The sequence below is a fragment of the Apus apus genome, chromosome 2, assembly GCF_020740795.1.
Source record: "Apus apus isolate bApuApu2 chromosome 2, bApuApu2.pri.cur, whole genome shotgun sequence".
Taxonomy (NCBI): Eukaryota; Metazoa; Chordata; class Aves; order Apodiformes; family Apodidae; genus Apus; species Apus apus.
In genome coordinates, this window is record NC_067283.1 from 25,017,305 (window position 1) to 25,033,454 (window position 16,150).

Genomic DNA, 16,150 nt, shown 5'->3' on the forward strand with positions numbered 1-16,150 from the left:
GAACATAGTGGCTGCACTCCAGATGTGTTTTGCTTGCAAGAGTTGGAAGGGAAGAGAGTAGCTGGAATAGAGTAAGGGCCGTAGCCGAGCAGCTCAGGACATTGTCTAATAGAAGGTGTGCAACAATTTCACAGTTGAAAGTTGCGCAGGGACTAGATATGGAAATTTTATAAAATCTGGAAGATGACCAGTATGTGTTTTGTCAGATCCTAGGGAAGTCTAAATGCAGGCTGGACACAAGTGCCCTGAATAGCACTGGTGTCCTTGAGAGTGTTTCAGGCAAAGGGAGGGGAAATGAGGTCTCTCCTCGTTGCCTCCTTGTGTAGCATATGTAGTCATCGGGAACAGATCATTAACCTTCTTTGGCAAGATCAATCCAGGTTTTCCTTCCTGTCACTTTCTAGAAACTGCACCCAGAAAGGTAACAAATTCTGAGGGGAACTGCCACTTTCAAAGGTCTTGGAGAGGCTTAAACCAGCCATGATGACTTCCTGTTGTAGTATCGGTAATTGCTAAAAGAATTATTATATTTGCCTGATTGCATCTGTTGTAATAGTTGTGGGTGAGTGGAGAATAAGGACATCCAACAGGAAGTAAGAAAATTAATGTGCTTTAAAAATTTTCTGTGTACATTTTTTCTTTTAGACAAAAAGTAGTCAATAGTGCTTCTGTAGGAATTAGTGTGTTAATAACTTTTAAAATTTATTTTTCAAATCTAGATCATTGACAAGGAGATTAATCCCTTTGTGGACAAGTGGGAAGAAGAAGGACAGTTCCCAGCACATAAAGTATTTAAAATCCTGGGACAGGCTGGATTCCTTGGTGTGGATAAGCCAACAGGTAGGACAGTTTATAACTCCTGAGTATTGATATAGATGGTGATGGACTCATTACCTTATCTCAAATCGCTTTTGCCTCAGATCAAAATGTTGTTCAGAATTCAGTGCAAAATTTACGTATATCCCTCAGCTGGTTACCAACTGTGCAACTACAGAAAAAATTGTTGCTGAGTGCTCAAGTTGATATTCTTCTAAATATAAATGTTAAAAACCTGCATGACTGTTATTTTAAGGTCAGGGAAATGAACGTCACTTCTATTTTCAATATACAATCTGTATAATGACTTCTATTCTGGATCCAGACACATAATGGAATAATTTAAATCCCTGTTAAAGAAACCACAATTTGAAGGCATTGGAAATGTTGTGAGATTTGGCTTATTATACTTCCTTAACCTGTAACCTCTATATCATTGTAATTCATTCTGTCTTGCTGTTCAGAAGATGAGGTTTCTGTGGGTTTTAGGCCATTATATCCTAAGTTGTCTCTAAAATGTACTATTCCAGCCCACTGAAGCATATACAGAAAAAGAGGCTGATGATAAACACAGCAAGGACAGAGCAAGTTTCAGGTGTGTGTATATATATATTGGGGAAGAAAAAATAAAGAAGTCCAGAGGAACAGGAGGTATTTCTGCTCTCTGACTAAAATACATGTTCCCCTAGTGTTTTTGTTTGCATGATGTGGGAAACAGCCCCACATAATACTAAATACCATAATACTAAATACCACAATACTAAATACCATACCATAATAATAAGTACAAAAACTAAATACAGCCTCTATGTCACCATTGGTTTGTGACACATGCGATGTAGGATATACTTGTTTTCTTTCCAAATGCTATTATTGTGTGTTCCTGGCAGAATCCTCTGGGTTGTTTTTTTCCCATTTTTCTTACTCATGGTTAAAATTTTAAAACCAAAGCAGATTTGCCTAGGCAAACCTTTGGCAATTGTGGTGAATTCAGAGCAGCCTGAAGTGACAACATTTGGACAGTGAACTGCAGATAATAATCTAGATGGAGCAGCTCGCACAACCTTAGCTGTGCCACTTCACACCAGGATGTTTAAACTGTGGGTGAGGGTTTAAACTGCGGAACAAGCTAGGTCTTTTTTCAACTTACTTTCAGAGAAAACTTTCATGTTCTTACACAGTCTGATGTGGAAGGGTTTTTTTCCTAGCTGTTCAGCTGTTGGAGATTGCAGAACCATTTAGCTGTGACTGTCTGACAAATTCAATTAGCTCTGAGCTGGTCTTTCTTCATAACAATGCTGACAGTTTGAGATTATTCTTAAAATCTATTTAAAGGACCAATAGGATTACTTAAGGAGGGAGAAGAACACCTCTAGCTTTTGTTATAATTGTTTGATAAGCAGATTTGAAATATGTCTCAGTGGGTCTCCTTCACACTGCTAATATTAATGTTGGTAGTAATAATGGTTTGTTGCATTGCTGCCAGATTACAGCCCCATCTTGTTGCTAGATGTATCTTGGGACATGCAAAGGCCTCGGCTGGGTAAGGAACCTAAGTGCTGAGCATGCTGTGCATAAAACACTGTAGAGGAAGGAACTTTGTATAAAGCTTACAAAATATCTAGGCCAAGAAAAAACATGAGTGAAATCTAGTAAAGGAGGGACTTGAGGAGGCAGAGCTAGACACAGAAGGTTGCATGCACTGACTAGACACGTTAAACTCAGGATTAAAAATATTTTAGCCTTGACTTTGACACTTGTATATAGCTGTTAATCTAATTTGTTGGGCCTAAGCAGGCCCATAAAGCTATAAAAAACTGTTTTTTTTTTAATAAAAGCTATAAAAAACTGGATAAAATTATCAACAATATGTTCATTTCAGTTCATCTTATAGAGCAAGGTATTGTTGCGTACAGAAGGTGCACCAACTCCGTGGAAGATGCTGCCATTGCAGCATTCACTTGTGCAACAGAATGTCACCAGATCCAGCTTTGCTCTTTAGTGGTATAATACCCTCAGGTACATACTGAAAGTCCTGAAACTTTGTCATGATGCTAAGTGAAATGGCCAGGTGTGTTACAGTGCAGTCTCAGCAGCAGGACTTTGGCAAAGCCTTTAATTCTTTATCTTCTACGAAGTGCTTATGCTTACTACATTATAGGGTGTACTGGTAGTATTTTAAAGTAAAATTAAGAGATACACCTTTAATAGTCCACTCAGCCACTTCCTTAACTGCTGTGTGCAGAGGAAGAGAGTTCTTAAGAAATCTGAAGAAGCCAAGAGCAGCTTGGAGTTCTGGAGGGATGTTGGGGAGGTCTGGAGAAGAGAGGTTAAATTGATTTGAGGAGAACATTCTCTTTAAAGAAGACTAAATTTTTCAAGTTAATCCACTTCAGTAGCAGCCGCAATTTTGAAATACATGCTTTTTCTGAATTTGTTTTCCAAGTAATTCTGGTTGGTGGTTTGTGGTTTTTTTGTTGTTTGTTTTGTTTTTCTGTAGAATTAATTTTGAAACTTTCTGATTGGGCAGAAATGGGTCATAAACTTGTTTTGCTTAGATAGAAGGAAACATCTGTTGGAGCTCAGATTTGTTGAAACTGGACTTTTTCCTGTGTAAACACCATTCCCTTTATGAACAATGAACTGCTTAATGGGAGTCAGGTTTTCAAAAGAGTGTGCCTTACATGTGTCCCTTATCATTGGAAACTTTCTGTGTGTGGAGAACTGATTTGGGGCACTACTTGTATTGCAAAGGCTACATCAATTCCCACCATATGCAGCTGTCGGCTACAGACATGTTGAAGTTTTTCCTGTTTATTTTTTCACAGTTGTTTATGGTTGTAGTGAATAGTGGCTGCAGTACAGTTAGTTGGAGGGGTCCTGTGAACACTGGGCAAGGCCCAGCCACCACCTGTAACTGGAGAATCCTTAAGATGATCAGTGAATTTTACTTACTACACTGTCTTGTCAGTCCTCTGCCAGAGAAACAGTTTCCCCTTTGAACTGTTTCTCTGCTGTGGTATTCTTTACACAACTCAAAAATTGTGCATACTCTGATTTTTCCTTGGGAAAAAGGGTGTGTTGTTCTGATATATTAAGAATTTTTTCCTACTTGTAAAATACATGCTGAAAAATTATACATTATTTATGCATAAAAAGTGTCTTTTTTGCTCTGTGCAAAATGTGTTTTACAGAATAACTCAGTTCAGCCTGAAGTATTTAGTTTGAGGGGGGAAAAAAGCCCCAACATCTCTAAATACTTATTATTTTTCTTTTCTGTTTACTGTGTGTTTCTTATTACTCTAAATACTTATTATTTTTCTTCTATGTTTACTGTGTGTTTCTCCTCAAATTACAAAGTTTCTGTGCTATTGAGGTACTGACAGTCCCAAAACCAAAGGCAGAAAATATTAGGGTAAGCAGCAAAAATGTCTTAAACAGTCTTGGTAGTTGGTTGTTGTTTGTTTTGCTAAGGGGAGTGGACATATTCTTTGGAGTGTTTTATGTGCAGATTAGATGAGATACTGGAGTAAAAGCTGAAAAGATCTATGCAGTCATTAATGATCTTACAGTTTATGAATCAAAGCCTTGACTGTTGCTAAATTTTAGGCTGTGTTGTTCAAAATGTACTGTTACTTGCCTGCAAATGCTGGTGGAGATGATTAATTTTTTTTTATCAGCTGATGAGCAAGTACTGCAATCCTGTAAAGGCCCAGGGAAGGCAAAGAAGAGGGGAGCAAAAGGTTTGCAAGAGAGCAGGGTCTGTTGTCCTGTACATTCACGTAACACCACTGTGAGTCATGAGTGACAATGAGGCTCTGGCTATTTCACTAGTATTTTCACTGACAGTCCTGAAGGAATATTTAACAGAATGCATTTGCATGTACAAATAATTATAACAGTATGACCAAATAGTAGGCTTCATTTATTTCTGTCAAACACTTAGCAGTGGATTGCAGAAATATGTTCTTAAACATATCAGGAAAATCAGGAAACTATGTGATTGGACTTGTACATGGATGAGAAAGTATAATTTTACTCTGTCTCCTTCCCTACTGCTGGGATATATACTGGATATATTTAGAAAATGGTAACCACTATGTTCTTGTCACTTGAGAGCTATAAGCATCTGTTGAAACAAAACAAATATTTCATATGACTGATTGCACTGCAATTGGAAAATGATGCAATATCTTTCCTTAAGAAAGCCTGTTTATTGCATGTGTCTGTGTTGACCGTGGGAATACAGATCTAGATTCTCCTCCAACAATCCACTTAATTTTATTTTCTTCCCAAGTATACATTTCTCTGGTAAGATGGGGAGGAACTTTTTACAAGGCCTTGTAGTGAGAGGACAAGGGATAATGGTTTTAAACTGAAACAAGAGAGATTTAGGTTAGAGATGAGGAGAAAATTCTTTATTGTGAGGATAGTGAGACCCTGGAAGAGGCTGCCCAGAGAAGTTGTGGAAGCTTCATCCCTGGAAGCATTCAAGGCCAAGTTGGGTGGGGCTCTAAGCAACCAGATCTACTGGGAGGTGCTCAGAACTCGATGATCTTTAAGTTCCCTTCCAACTCGAACCATTCTGTGGTTCTAAGATGAGACTTCATGAAAGTTTGGTATTGAACAGTCACTTGGAAGGAGTGTGTGTGGATATTTTGTCTTTTTTTTCCCCCCCCTTTTTTTTTTCTTTTTCCCTTTCTGTAATACTAAGCCTTACCATTACATGGAATGAGCAAAAGAAGCACCTGGGGGGAGCAGTGAATCCTGTCATTAGAAAGTGACTTAGTACTTGAGGTGAACAGGGGTTTTCTGGCCTCTAAAAGAGCAGTGGAAACAAACTTTTTCAGGTGTATCTATGGATAGAAGCTAAAAGGGATAGATTTGTCAGAAGATAATTAATTTGCCCCAAACCATTTCTATATGGTAGGAGTGGACCAGCTGCAGTGCTTGTCCTTTGTTTAGTAGATTTAAGCATAGCCACCTGAACTACTTGCTTGGTGTTTCTCACTTATAAAGAAGTGCAATAGTAATTAATTAGCAAAAGTTTTGCTCTAAAAGTTTGAGAAAGAGAAGCCATTGTGCCATGTTTTCACATACCAATGAACTGGTAAATCAGTACTGTGCAATGTTTAGCACCTATGAGGTATACTTGCTTTCCAATCAAGAAATAATTTTGATAATTCTCTAAAAAGCAGTAGACCAAAATTAGTCACTGCTTTGTGTGGATCAAATTGATGACAAAGTAGGTTATGGATGGCAGTGGTTTGGAGACATTGATCAGGTAAGTAGAAAAAAATTCAGGTGCTTATCTGACCTAGATTCAGTGGCTTGGATTGAAATATCAGGAAAACAGTTTTTTGCACGTGTATGTTTAAGTTCTGTGTGGGTGAGACTTTTTTCTCCTCCCCTCTTATGAAATACAATTGAAGTCCCATCTAGCATCTTACAAGCAAGTTCAGGATGAAATGCAATTGAAAAGGGTAAGGGGGAGTGTCACTGTTTTACTCAGGTTGGACAACAATGCTCTTGATCCCCTCCCCTTCCCACCCAGGTAGGGAAGGAGAGAGAGAAAAAGAGAGAGACTTGGCTGGATTGAAAACTAAACTACACAGCTTTAATTAAACACTAATGATAAAATAAAATATATACAATTATATACAGATATGTTCAGATATGAGCAAAAGCCTCTCGCCTCCCCCCACCCCCAGCAACTCCCACAGCACTCTTCTTAGCTGCAAACAGTCCCAAAAAATCCTGGAGCTGCTGCTGGAGAAAGCACAGAGTGATGAGGGTCAGGAGAGCTCGAGCCTGGGGGTCAACGGTGATAGATGAATGGACGCTGGCCATGGATGGAAGAGAAGGGAAGAAGAAGCAGGAAGGAAGTTGTGATCTCTAACCTTCCTCTGAGCTTAGGTAGATACATGGAATGGAGTATCTCTGGCCAATTTTGCTGTCTGTCTAACTCAGCCTCCTACGGGGGGGTCATAGATGTCCCCGTAGTGTCTGAGCCGGCAGAGTGAAGGTGCGACCTTGAAGCCCCAGCAGTTAGAAAAACATTTCACTGTCTTACCATCTCTAGCTAGAACACTCTGCTACTAGTTAAAAGAAAGCTTACTGAAGGGGAAAAAGAAAAAAAAATCAGTAAAAGGAAAATTGGCTTAATCATCTCTCAAACCAGGACACACTGGAAAAAGCAATCAAGACTCTTAGTAGTATCTTCTGATCACTTATTTGGAGGTTGACCTGTTTAGATTGAGTTGAATGCTTCAGTTAACTTTAGTGACTTCTTTGTTTTTCCTTGTGTGGGTTGTTTTTGGTTTTGTTTTCCTCCTGTTCCCATGCTTCTGAAGGTCTCTGTAAATTACTTTGGCTTGAAATCCCTTTAGTTTTGTAGAAAATTGTTAGGTTTGTGGGTTTTTGAAGAGGCAAATCTAAAAATCTGGGGTTCTTAATTTTACCATTGCAAATAGGAAGAGAATGCACATTGAAGAAAACAGCTGAATAGATGAAATAAATGTGAAATATTTTAGCACCTGAAAAGAATATAGGGTTGAGACATCAAGTAAGGCATATTGTTTGGGAGCTTCCATTACAGAAGTTGAGTTTATCCTTCTGTGGATCAAATGGCAAGACTGTCTCTTGACAAAGCATAGGCCAATGAATGAGCTTATACTAAAATAACTGGGGTATTCTAAGTCTTTCTAATTTACATATAACTGTCTTTTCCCAGTCTTAAAAGTTTGATGCTAGATTCTTGACATCTGTCCTGCACCCTGATGGCATAATCTGAAAGCTTTCTGAAAGGACTAAGTGCACCTGTTACCTTTGAGACATGTCAGTACACCGAGTGTGAAGAGCATGGGAAAATTATCTTTGTGAAATGTAGGCTAATTAACTTTTACCCACTCACTTTAGCATTGTTAACTGCCAGGAGTGAAGACCCATTTCTTTCCTGAGGCTGAAATGAAGAAAAATATTGTGAAACAGTTATTCGGAGGTAGACATGGAAAATCTCTGACGAGCTGTTGACTTGTCAGTGCTTGCAGATAACCAAATCACAAACTTTGCATTAAATCTGCCTTGCAGAGAGGATTAACAAGACTGCAGTAAAACTGCACTGTTCCTAGGTAGATATTTCTATCCCCAACATTCGAGCAAGGTAAGAAGCTGGTGTCCAGTCTGCACAAACCAGAACATGTGTAGCTGAATAAGCAAGGAAAGAAAATTACAATAAATGTGTTAAGTTTTGGTTCTCCTATTCTGCTCTAACATTTCTAATCCCTAGTGACCCAGTTCATGCAAAATCATAAGCATCATTAATCTAATCTCTAGAGGTCTTGCATAAGCCCTTAGCCACTCCAGCATCTGTAAGGAAGTTCAGCGAACCCTATGCAGTGAAGTGCATTTTTGTAAAACTGAAAAACAACTCTTGGCAGTGTCTTTCTCCCATCATGACAGGTGGCTAACATTGCAGCCATCTTTGTGAATCTTGTCATTAACCTTGCAACACAACTGGAGGGCTTCCCCTGCTGTAAACTGGACTCCTGGGGATAGCACTGATCCTTTTTGGCATTTTTCTCAGAAAGGAGGCATGGACCAGTATTTGTGAATCTCTGTGTGCCAGGCAACTTGGTTGTGGGGTAAGTAATACATGTAACACCTAATAACTTTGTATGCCACACAATAATAAAAAGATGTCAGGGAAGGATAGCAGTATGAGGAATTCAGCCCCTTGGGGCTTAATAATTATCAAAGAATAGAGCTGGCCATTTGTGGCTTTTTCATGTGATGGTCTGGAACAGGCAAGTTTTGAGATAAAGATGCAGAGGACTGACAGTGCAGCGTTTTTACTCATGCTGTATTGTGTGTAATAGATATCACCATTTCACAACAAACCTCGAAGTTAACCACATCTAGTGATGTGACATGGGGCTCATGTCTATACTGCTTTTGGGTCTACTTTGATTTCATTCTTTACCCTCATGTAATACTGATACACCAGAGGCTGCATTATATCCACTAGTAAGTGAAGCAGGAAATTTAAAAAAAAAAAAGTTATTCTGGAATATTTCTAAATTTATTAAACTAGTCTGAGAAATCTTTGGAGCCTACACTCTGGTGTACACAACCATTTTAAGTCTTTTATAGGCTTATTCTAAATAATGCACTGATTTGTAGATTTGTGTCCAAACAATCAGTCCATGTACCTTCAGTTTCTCAGTTGATCAGTAAATGTTAGAAATACATTAATTTTTTGGAGTGGAGATACACAGGAGGCAGGAGTGAGTGATGCTTTAAAGCTTCAAAACTTGTTCTTCTGACTGGATGATCTGACCAGTGCAAGACAACTGTCTGGCTCATTTGTGGGGAGGCAAGCAGGTATATCATGCCATCAGAACTTCTATTGCATTATTTACTGTGTACTTCCCAGCTTGGAGGTTTATGGAAATTCACAAATGGAGTGTAAAAACTGAGCTGGAGGCTCTGGTGTGTGCAGCTGCTTTGTCCAGCTGTCATCCATACCCCATATGGAAAAGTAATATTCTGTCCTGCATAGTACTTCGTAGTGAAGAGTATGTTTGTATTTATGTTATATATTTTATATATTGCAGTAAAGTATATTTAATTTTATACATATATTTTTCTAGAGGGAAGGAATATTGATTTTTTTTGTTTGTTTTAAACCTCCATAACACTGTAAAGAAAGGATATCCATCTAGTCAGTTTGGCCCAGTATTGCCCAGTGGTTGAATTTTTGCATGTTTCAAAGGCCCATCCCTGTTTTCTGTGCAAAGTTCATACTTCAGATTTTATTAATTAAAGTAACAGTGCTGTAGCTCAATGCTGAGATAGCATCAGCACTACTGAAGAGACTTACCACAACAGAGAGGCCTTCTGCTGTTAAAGACTTCTTTTTCTGTCAAATAATTGTCATTGCTGTGGGGATTTCTGGTGGGAAAGTTGCTTTGAGGGGCTCATAAGTGGATGCCTCAAACTTCTGAGTACATGGAAACTCACACCCAGGTTTGGAGTCAGTAGGATGTTCACATTAGTTCCCTGCCATGTGTGGTTTTGCAACCCAGCCATGGGTCCATCTGTCTGACCGGCAAGTTTTCTGTCCCAGCCAGTGCGCAGGGTTCTTGTCTGACGCATAAAATCATTTAATCTGAAGTCTTCAGTAAACCAGTAAATGAGTAATCATTATTTGGGCTTATTTTCACATGAATAAGGATTATTCATACATCAGATTGTTTTTTAAATAAGGTTTATCACCCTGTTCTTAGAAACCGTAAGTGATCAGCCAAGCAGACAATTTCTCAGCAAAACACTCAGATGTATGCTTACATGTTATGCTTTAAGGAAATGAGGTTTGAGAGTGTCCTTTACTGAAAGAAGAAATAAATCTAGAATGCTAGTTGATCCAGTAGTTTAAAATCTGTTGTAAGATAAATATTTGGATTTTTTGACATAGACAGGATATTCCTGGCAGCTGACAGAGTTGACCAGAAAAGCTGGTGCTTCTTGGCCTTCCAGCTGCTCCTCAGACCTTTGATCATGTAGCTCCTTTAGCTGTTTTATTTAAAGCTGTGCCTAAGGACATTAAATATCTGGTCTTACAGCTTTTGTTCCTAAAGGACATGGTTGTGAGCTGGCTGCCAGATACTCACTTGAGTATCTGGCAGCACGTACCAGATACTCACTTGAGATGTTTTTTCTAATATAATCTATAATGTTGAAGAACACAAATGTTGTTTCCTGCAAACTGTAATCCAATATAGAGAGGACATTGATATTATATGATTGATAGCTATTTTTCACATAATTTTGAATGAAAACAAAGGAAATTATTTGGTATTTTGCTCGAGTTTTTGAGGTTTTCTGTTTTTGTGCACCTCACAGATCCAAAGCAGAACATAAGTAAATATCTTGATGAAGCTGCTGATGGTTGATTTGTTTGGGTTTGGGTTTTGTTTTGTTTATTTTTTGTTTGTTGTTGTTTTCAAGTCCTGCTTAGGTAAGGCAGTCTCTCTGTAGAATAGCATCAACATATTGGAAGTTTAATGTAGTAATCTTAGTGGATTTTGTTTATCTGGTCTCCTATGTGTTTTGAGAGAATGGTGCAGAGATCATGTTTAAGTGGAAACGCATACAGTTAATGTTCAGGGTGAACTAGATCAGGTGTCACCAGAGTCTCCGGGAGGAATGGGTGCACAATACAGTGTAAAAATGAAGGATGAGAAAATATCACAATCCCAAAGCTCCATGAAACAATAATCAGTCTTTAGGGATGGAAGGAGCACTGAGCAGGACTGGGGGATGAGGTGTGCTGGGCAGTTTTTTTGGAGTCTTTTTTCTGTGGAGTGATGCCAGTGAAATCTGAGCAGCTGTCTCTTATTTTGCAGCTGACCTCACTGACCATGGGAGGAGAAGTTTATTGGGACAGAGGTTGGGAGTGGGCATGGGATAACAGTTTTAATGAAGAAACAGGGAGAAAAAGCTGTAAAACAGCGTGAAGATTTATTTAACAGTTTTATTCCAGATGTGTTTGGTTTTGTGTTGTCTTTTTGAAGTCATGATCACCTGAAGGCAATACAGCTTCACTCTGTTTGAGGAAAAGAAAACAAAAATAAACAAAGTGTGTGTCAGTTAAAAAAAAAATCATAGAAAAGAAGGCTGACTTAAAGCTTTTTTTTTTTTCTTGTTTTCCTTTTGACCACTCCAGAAACCTTGATCTTTTGGGGTTTTTTTTCTGTAACATAAAAAGCTGGGAGCTCTTTTGGAGGGCAGAGTTGTTAAAAAGTACCTGTTTTAAGTATTTGAACTGTGAAGGACACTTGTGATAAGCAAAGTGTTCTTCTGAACACCTCAATTGTACATACACTGAAATGTAATACCACTCCCCTCTCCCCTCCCCCCAAAAAAGAAAAAAATTAATCAGAAAAAAAAGGTACACCTCACCTTGCTTACTAACACATCCTGATAAAATAATGAAGTCAGACATTCCTAATGCTGGCCAAAGTGTTGGGTTAGCTCTGCTCTATCCTGGGTTAGCCATTTTGATGAGGTTATTATCTTATTATATTGGAAATTTTAAAATTATTTTTTGCTTTTACTGCTATTATGATCTCATTTGTTTGTTTTGTTCGTTTCTTAAGCAGATGCATGGGAGACCAGTTGAGGCAGACAAAGTATTTCTTCCAGGACAGTGGTACTTCCTGAAGAACATGTTCTTTGTTACCTTTCTGCCTTTCCTGGGCAGCCTAGAAGTGCTGGTTTCTCCACTGTCTCCAGCGCAATAGCTCTTGTTTTCCATAAGACCACAAACCCGCTCTGTGGTCTTGTCTGCTCTGGGAAATGTTTTCGGTGCTGGGAAGCAGAAGCCAGGAGCATAGCATGGGTCTGGAGGAGGGCTGGGACATCTTTGGCATAGGACCTCTGTAAAACCATGACCTGCATACATGCACTTTTCTTGAACCTGTGAAGCTGGCAGAAAACACGTGCTTGCCCAGAACCTCAAGGACTTATGAATTAGGTTCACTTGTACAGCTGAACAGGGAAACAAAGGGTGGAATTAACAGCAAATTTCCTTGAATGACTACCACAGGGGCAGGTATGTGAGTTTTTTATAGCATCATTAAATGGTTTAAAAATCTCTGAAGGTGGCTTTATTCAGCATTTCTTCTGCTTCCTATTCTTTATGTCAGAGGAAATGAATGAGACCATTATGCTCGCTCTCACTGTATTATTCAAGGGCTGGGGTCTCTTGCAGAGGGGAAGATCAGTGAGTAATAAGCAAACTGAAAGGAATTCCTTTTTTTTACATTATGCATAATCTGTGAAAATCATTCCACAGAAATCACAGGGAGCAAAGTTTAATTGGTATCCAGACGCTATTACATACTTTTATAGATGGTGGGACCATCCACAGTTACTTCAGGGAGTAGTAGTCCAGAGCTGCCAAGTGGTTCAGGTGGAGCGTGACAGAGCCAGGGCTCATGTGGAAAGTAATCTCCTGAGGGGCTACTTCTAGCAGGAAAAGATTCACTCCAGGCTCAATTTTGCCAGGAAAAAAAAGCTTATTTAAAGAAAAAAAAAAAAGCACAAGGGATATTTCAGCTTTTCAGGATTCTCCCTCAACCCAAGAGAGGAAGCTCTCAATTCAATTTCTGCATTTCCCTCCTTCTTTATATATTGGAATAGTCATGATCACATTTTTTTACAGGTCATTATTATCCGTATTTGTTTTCTAAACCTCATCAGTTTTTACAGCTACCTCTGTCTACCACTGAGTCTCTTATCTCTTTATTCTGGCTGGGTTTTCCCTCTTAAGAGGGAAAGGTCCTTGTGTTCCTTCTCTAAGAACTACTACTTGCTGTTTCTTCTTTTTTAACTTATTTTGGAAGGACAGAAGGTAGTGAAAATATTTTGTAAAAAACTAATGAAATTCTGGCCATCAGAAGGGACAAAAAAAAATCACCTTTTACTGTCAGATATTCTTGACATCACTAAAGACTGTAATGTCCTGAAGGCTGAGAAAACTGAGGCTTTTTTATCAGCTACTTGCTGTGGGTTTGTTTTTCAAAGCCAATGCCATTTAAAAGAAATTTAGACGGACTTTGCTTTGTGGGGGAAGCTTATTAAAGATTAAATTGCTTATTTTTTTTTGAGTTAGTAATGTCCTGTGTTTCCTTTCCTGCTCTTTTGTTTGTTCTTGCTCAATAACCTTTTCAGGAGTTTTATTTTGGAAGAGAAATAGAATATCTTACTCCTTTGACAGTCTAATAGGGATTTGCTTTTCAAGTCTCTCTTACAGCTGAGCAGTTCAGGCTAAATCCTGATATTGTGGAAGTCCACATGCACAAACGAAAGTAAAATCCATCTGAATCCATTTTACTAGCTTTGGGGGCTTTGTTTGTTTGTTTTAGGTAGAATACTGAGAATTTTCCACCTTTTTCTTCTAAGGGAAGCAACATGGGAGCAATTTTATCTTCTGTAGCTGAGGGAAAGAAGCTGTTAGCTGAGTTTGTCACTTGCAGCGAGTCAGGAAATTTCTTTCCAGTGTGTCCAGATGCTTCCTGTGCATAAAGCTGGTGTCATACTTGGCATGTGATTTTAAAAAAAACCACACCAAAATCAAACAAAAAACCCCTCCATGCTCATACTGCCTTTTATTTTGCTCTTAGCTAGGCCCTTTGGCCTTATGGATGGAGGACAGCCTTGCTGGTTGGACAGTGACACTGCTTGGGGTTGTTTGGGAGAACAAAAAGGGACTGTGTAATATGTAATAATTTAATATTTTTTTTAGCTGTTGAAAGCCTCCCTTGGCTTTTTTCTCCATGCCAGCTATATGCTGTCCTTGAAGTAATAGGCTAATTCATATTCTGCATATATCAGGTTCTGCATTGCTAAAAACTAGCTACGGCAGCTGATGCTCGTAGGAGTGCTGCATTTCAAAGGAGGAGGAGCAGATCTTGGCATCTTTTCACTCTCTGGGGGATTTGAGCTGTCCACTATGCATCTTCTGAACCCTTTGCAGATGATATTCTCTTTATGTGCCTCTGTTTGGGAAAAGTTGTGTTAACCATGTGTCCTGGTTTGTGCTTGTAAAACCTGTAGGCTGCTGAACCTGTAGAAGAAAGTATGATGCATTTGCTACCTTTGGACAGTTTTCTTCTGGACTCCCAGTCACCATGCTATGAAGACATCCAGATAAACCAGATTCTTCCAAGAGTAAAAGCTGTTTCCTACGGTTTCTTCTTATCTCCTTCCAAACACAGTGTTGGGAATTCTGTCCTCTGTCTCTGCCCAAGAGGTAGCTAGATGCCATCAGATCCCAGAGGAGGATGTGGAGAGAGAATACAAGAGGAAACAAATACCAGGAGGAAAATTCTTTAAGTAGTAATCATTTCAACAGGAAATTTTCTGCTCTTTTGATGAACTTGCTTTGTAACTATTTTCAAAATGCTAATTTCATTTTATTCCAGTTTTGCATTTGTTTCTTGCTACTGAGAATCCAGTTTTTTTCTCTCCTAGATGTGTATATTTGGTCTTTGAAAACTTTTTCTGCTGTAACTGATCATCAGCTTTGACTCACGAGCACATCTTTAATCTACAAAAAAGGTGTTATGAATTCTGCTGGCGAATACTTTTGAAACTGAAGAGCCCACAATTCTGGAGATGCCCACTGAAAATGCTCATGCAAAATCATGTGCACAAGAATTGACCTGGCCTGTAGGCTCACTGCACTGTATAACCCCTGAGTGACTCCAGACATTTCAGAGTTGCACCTCTCTGTGAGAGAGCAGAATCTGACCACTGGACAGTTTCTGTGATGCTGCCCACTAAATTAGGGAAAGGAAGGAAAATGCCAGCTTTCTCTTTGGAGACGAGGAATAGAGCGGAACAAAATGAGTCAGAGTTTCTCTGAGGATGTATTTCAAGCACTTTAGCTATGTGTCATGTAATTGTAGAGAATTCAAAAAATCTTCCAACTCTGATCTTTCTATAAAGCTTTAATAGATTTTAATTGCTTCCAGATTTAAGGCAAGTGACTTTAAAGCAATCTGAGATTCCAAAACAAAAAATGTGAAATTATTAATGTTGGAGATGTTTACCATTGTAGTGTCCATTATCTAGATCCAAAGTATAGTGTGGTTTCTGCAAGGAAAAGTGTGGAGCAGTGTGGAGGGGAGGTGGAGAGGGTGGGACATGCTATGTTGTACTTTGTGTCTGCATGATGAGGACTCAGGAGACAACATCTGGCCTCTCCTACATCCCAGCTGTCTGGAACTGAGTACTGTGGCTACAGCTCCCCTGCATGACTTTAAAATGTTTTACCTGGATTTGGGTAGATTTGTGTTTATCCCTTGGTGTAGAGTGGATCATCTTCTTCAGGTGGATTTAGCGAGGAGAAACTGGATAGAGAGTGGGTATGTTAATAGAGTTGTTAGTTTTGGGGGGTGAACCTGCCCCTTGACTGCCACTCCAGTGAGTGCTGTGACAAGCTTATCACTAATGAAAGATGGAGAAAACCTCCAGCAGAAACTTCCAGTGTCCTGATGTGGAGATGGAGCAGCACATGTGAAGGGTGGTAATCTCTAACACTAGCTACCATCATCCCCTTTGCTCTCTTCTGAATGAAAATGCTGATAGCACTTACAGGGGAAAAGTAGTTTATGTTTTCAAAGATTTTCTCTTTCTTTCAGTGTTTTATTGATTCAGTGGATAGTAATGAGCCATATCTGTAAATGATCTGATTTTCCATGTGGAAGTACAGAATAAACTTCAGAATACAAAAGATTGCATGAAAAGGTGGCATTAATTATGCAAA

General features: G+C 39.0%; 1 protein-coding gene across 2 annotated transcripts in view; it reads left to right on the forward strand.

The window, feature by feature from the left end:
* Positions 1 to 16,150, forward strand: part of LOC127380557 (probable acyl-CoA dehydrogenase 6) — a 74,836-nt gene that overhangs the window by 13,982 nt on the left and 44,704 nt on the right. For both annotated transcript variants that reach the window (XM_051609705.1, XM_051609706.1), the window contains exon 2: positions 720 to 840. In XM_051609705.1, coding sequence (XP_051465665.1) covers positions 720 to 840 — 121 coding nt within the window. The remainder of the gene's footprint in view (positions 1 to 719; positions 841 to 16,150) is intronic.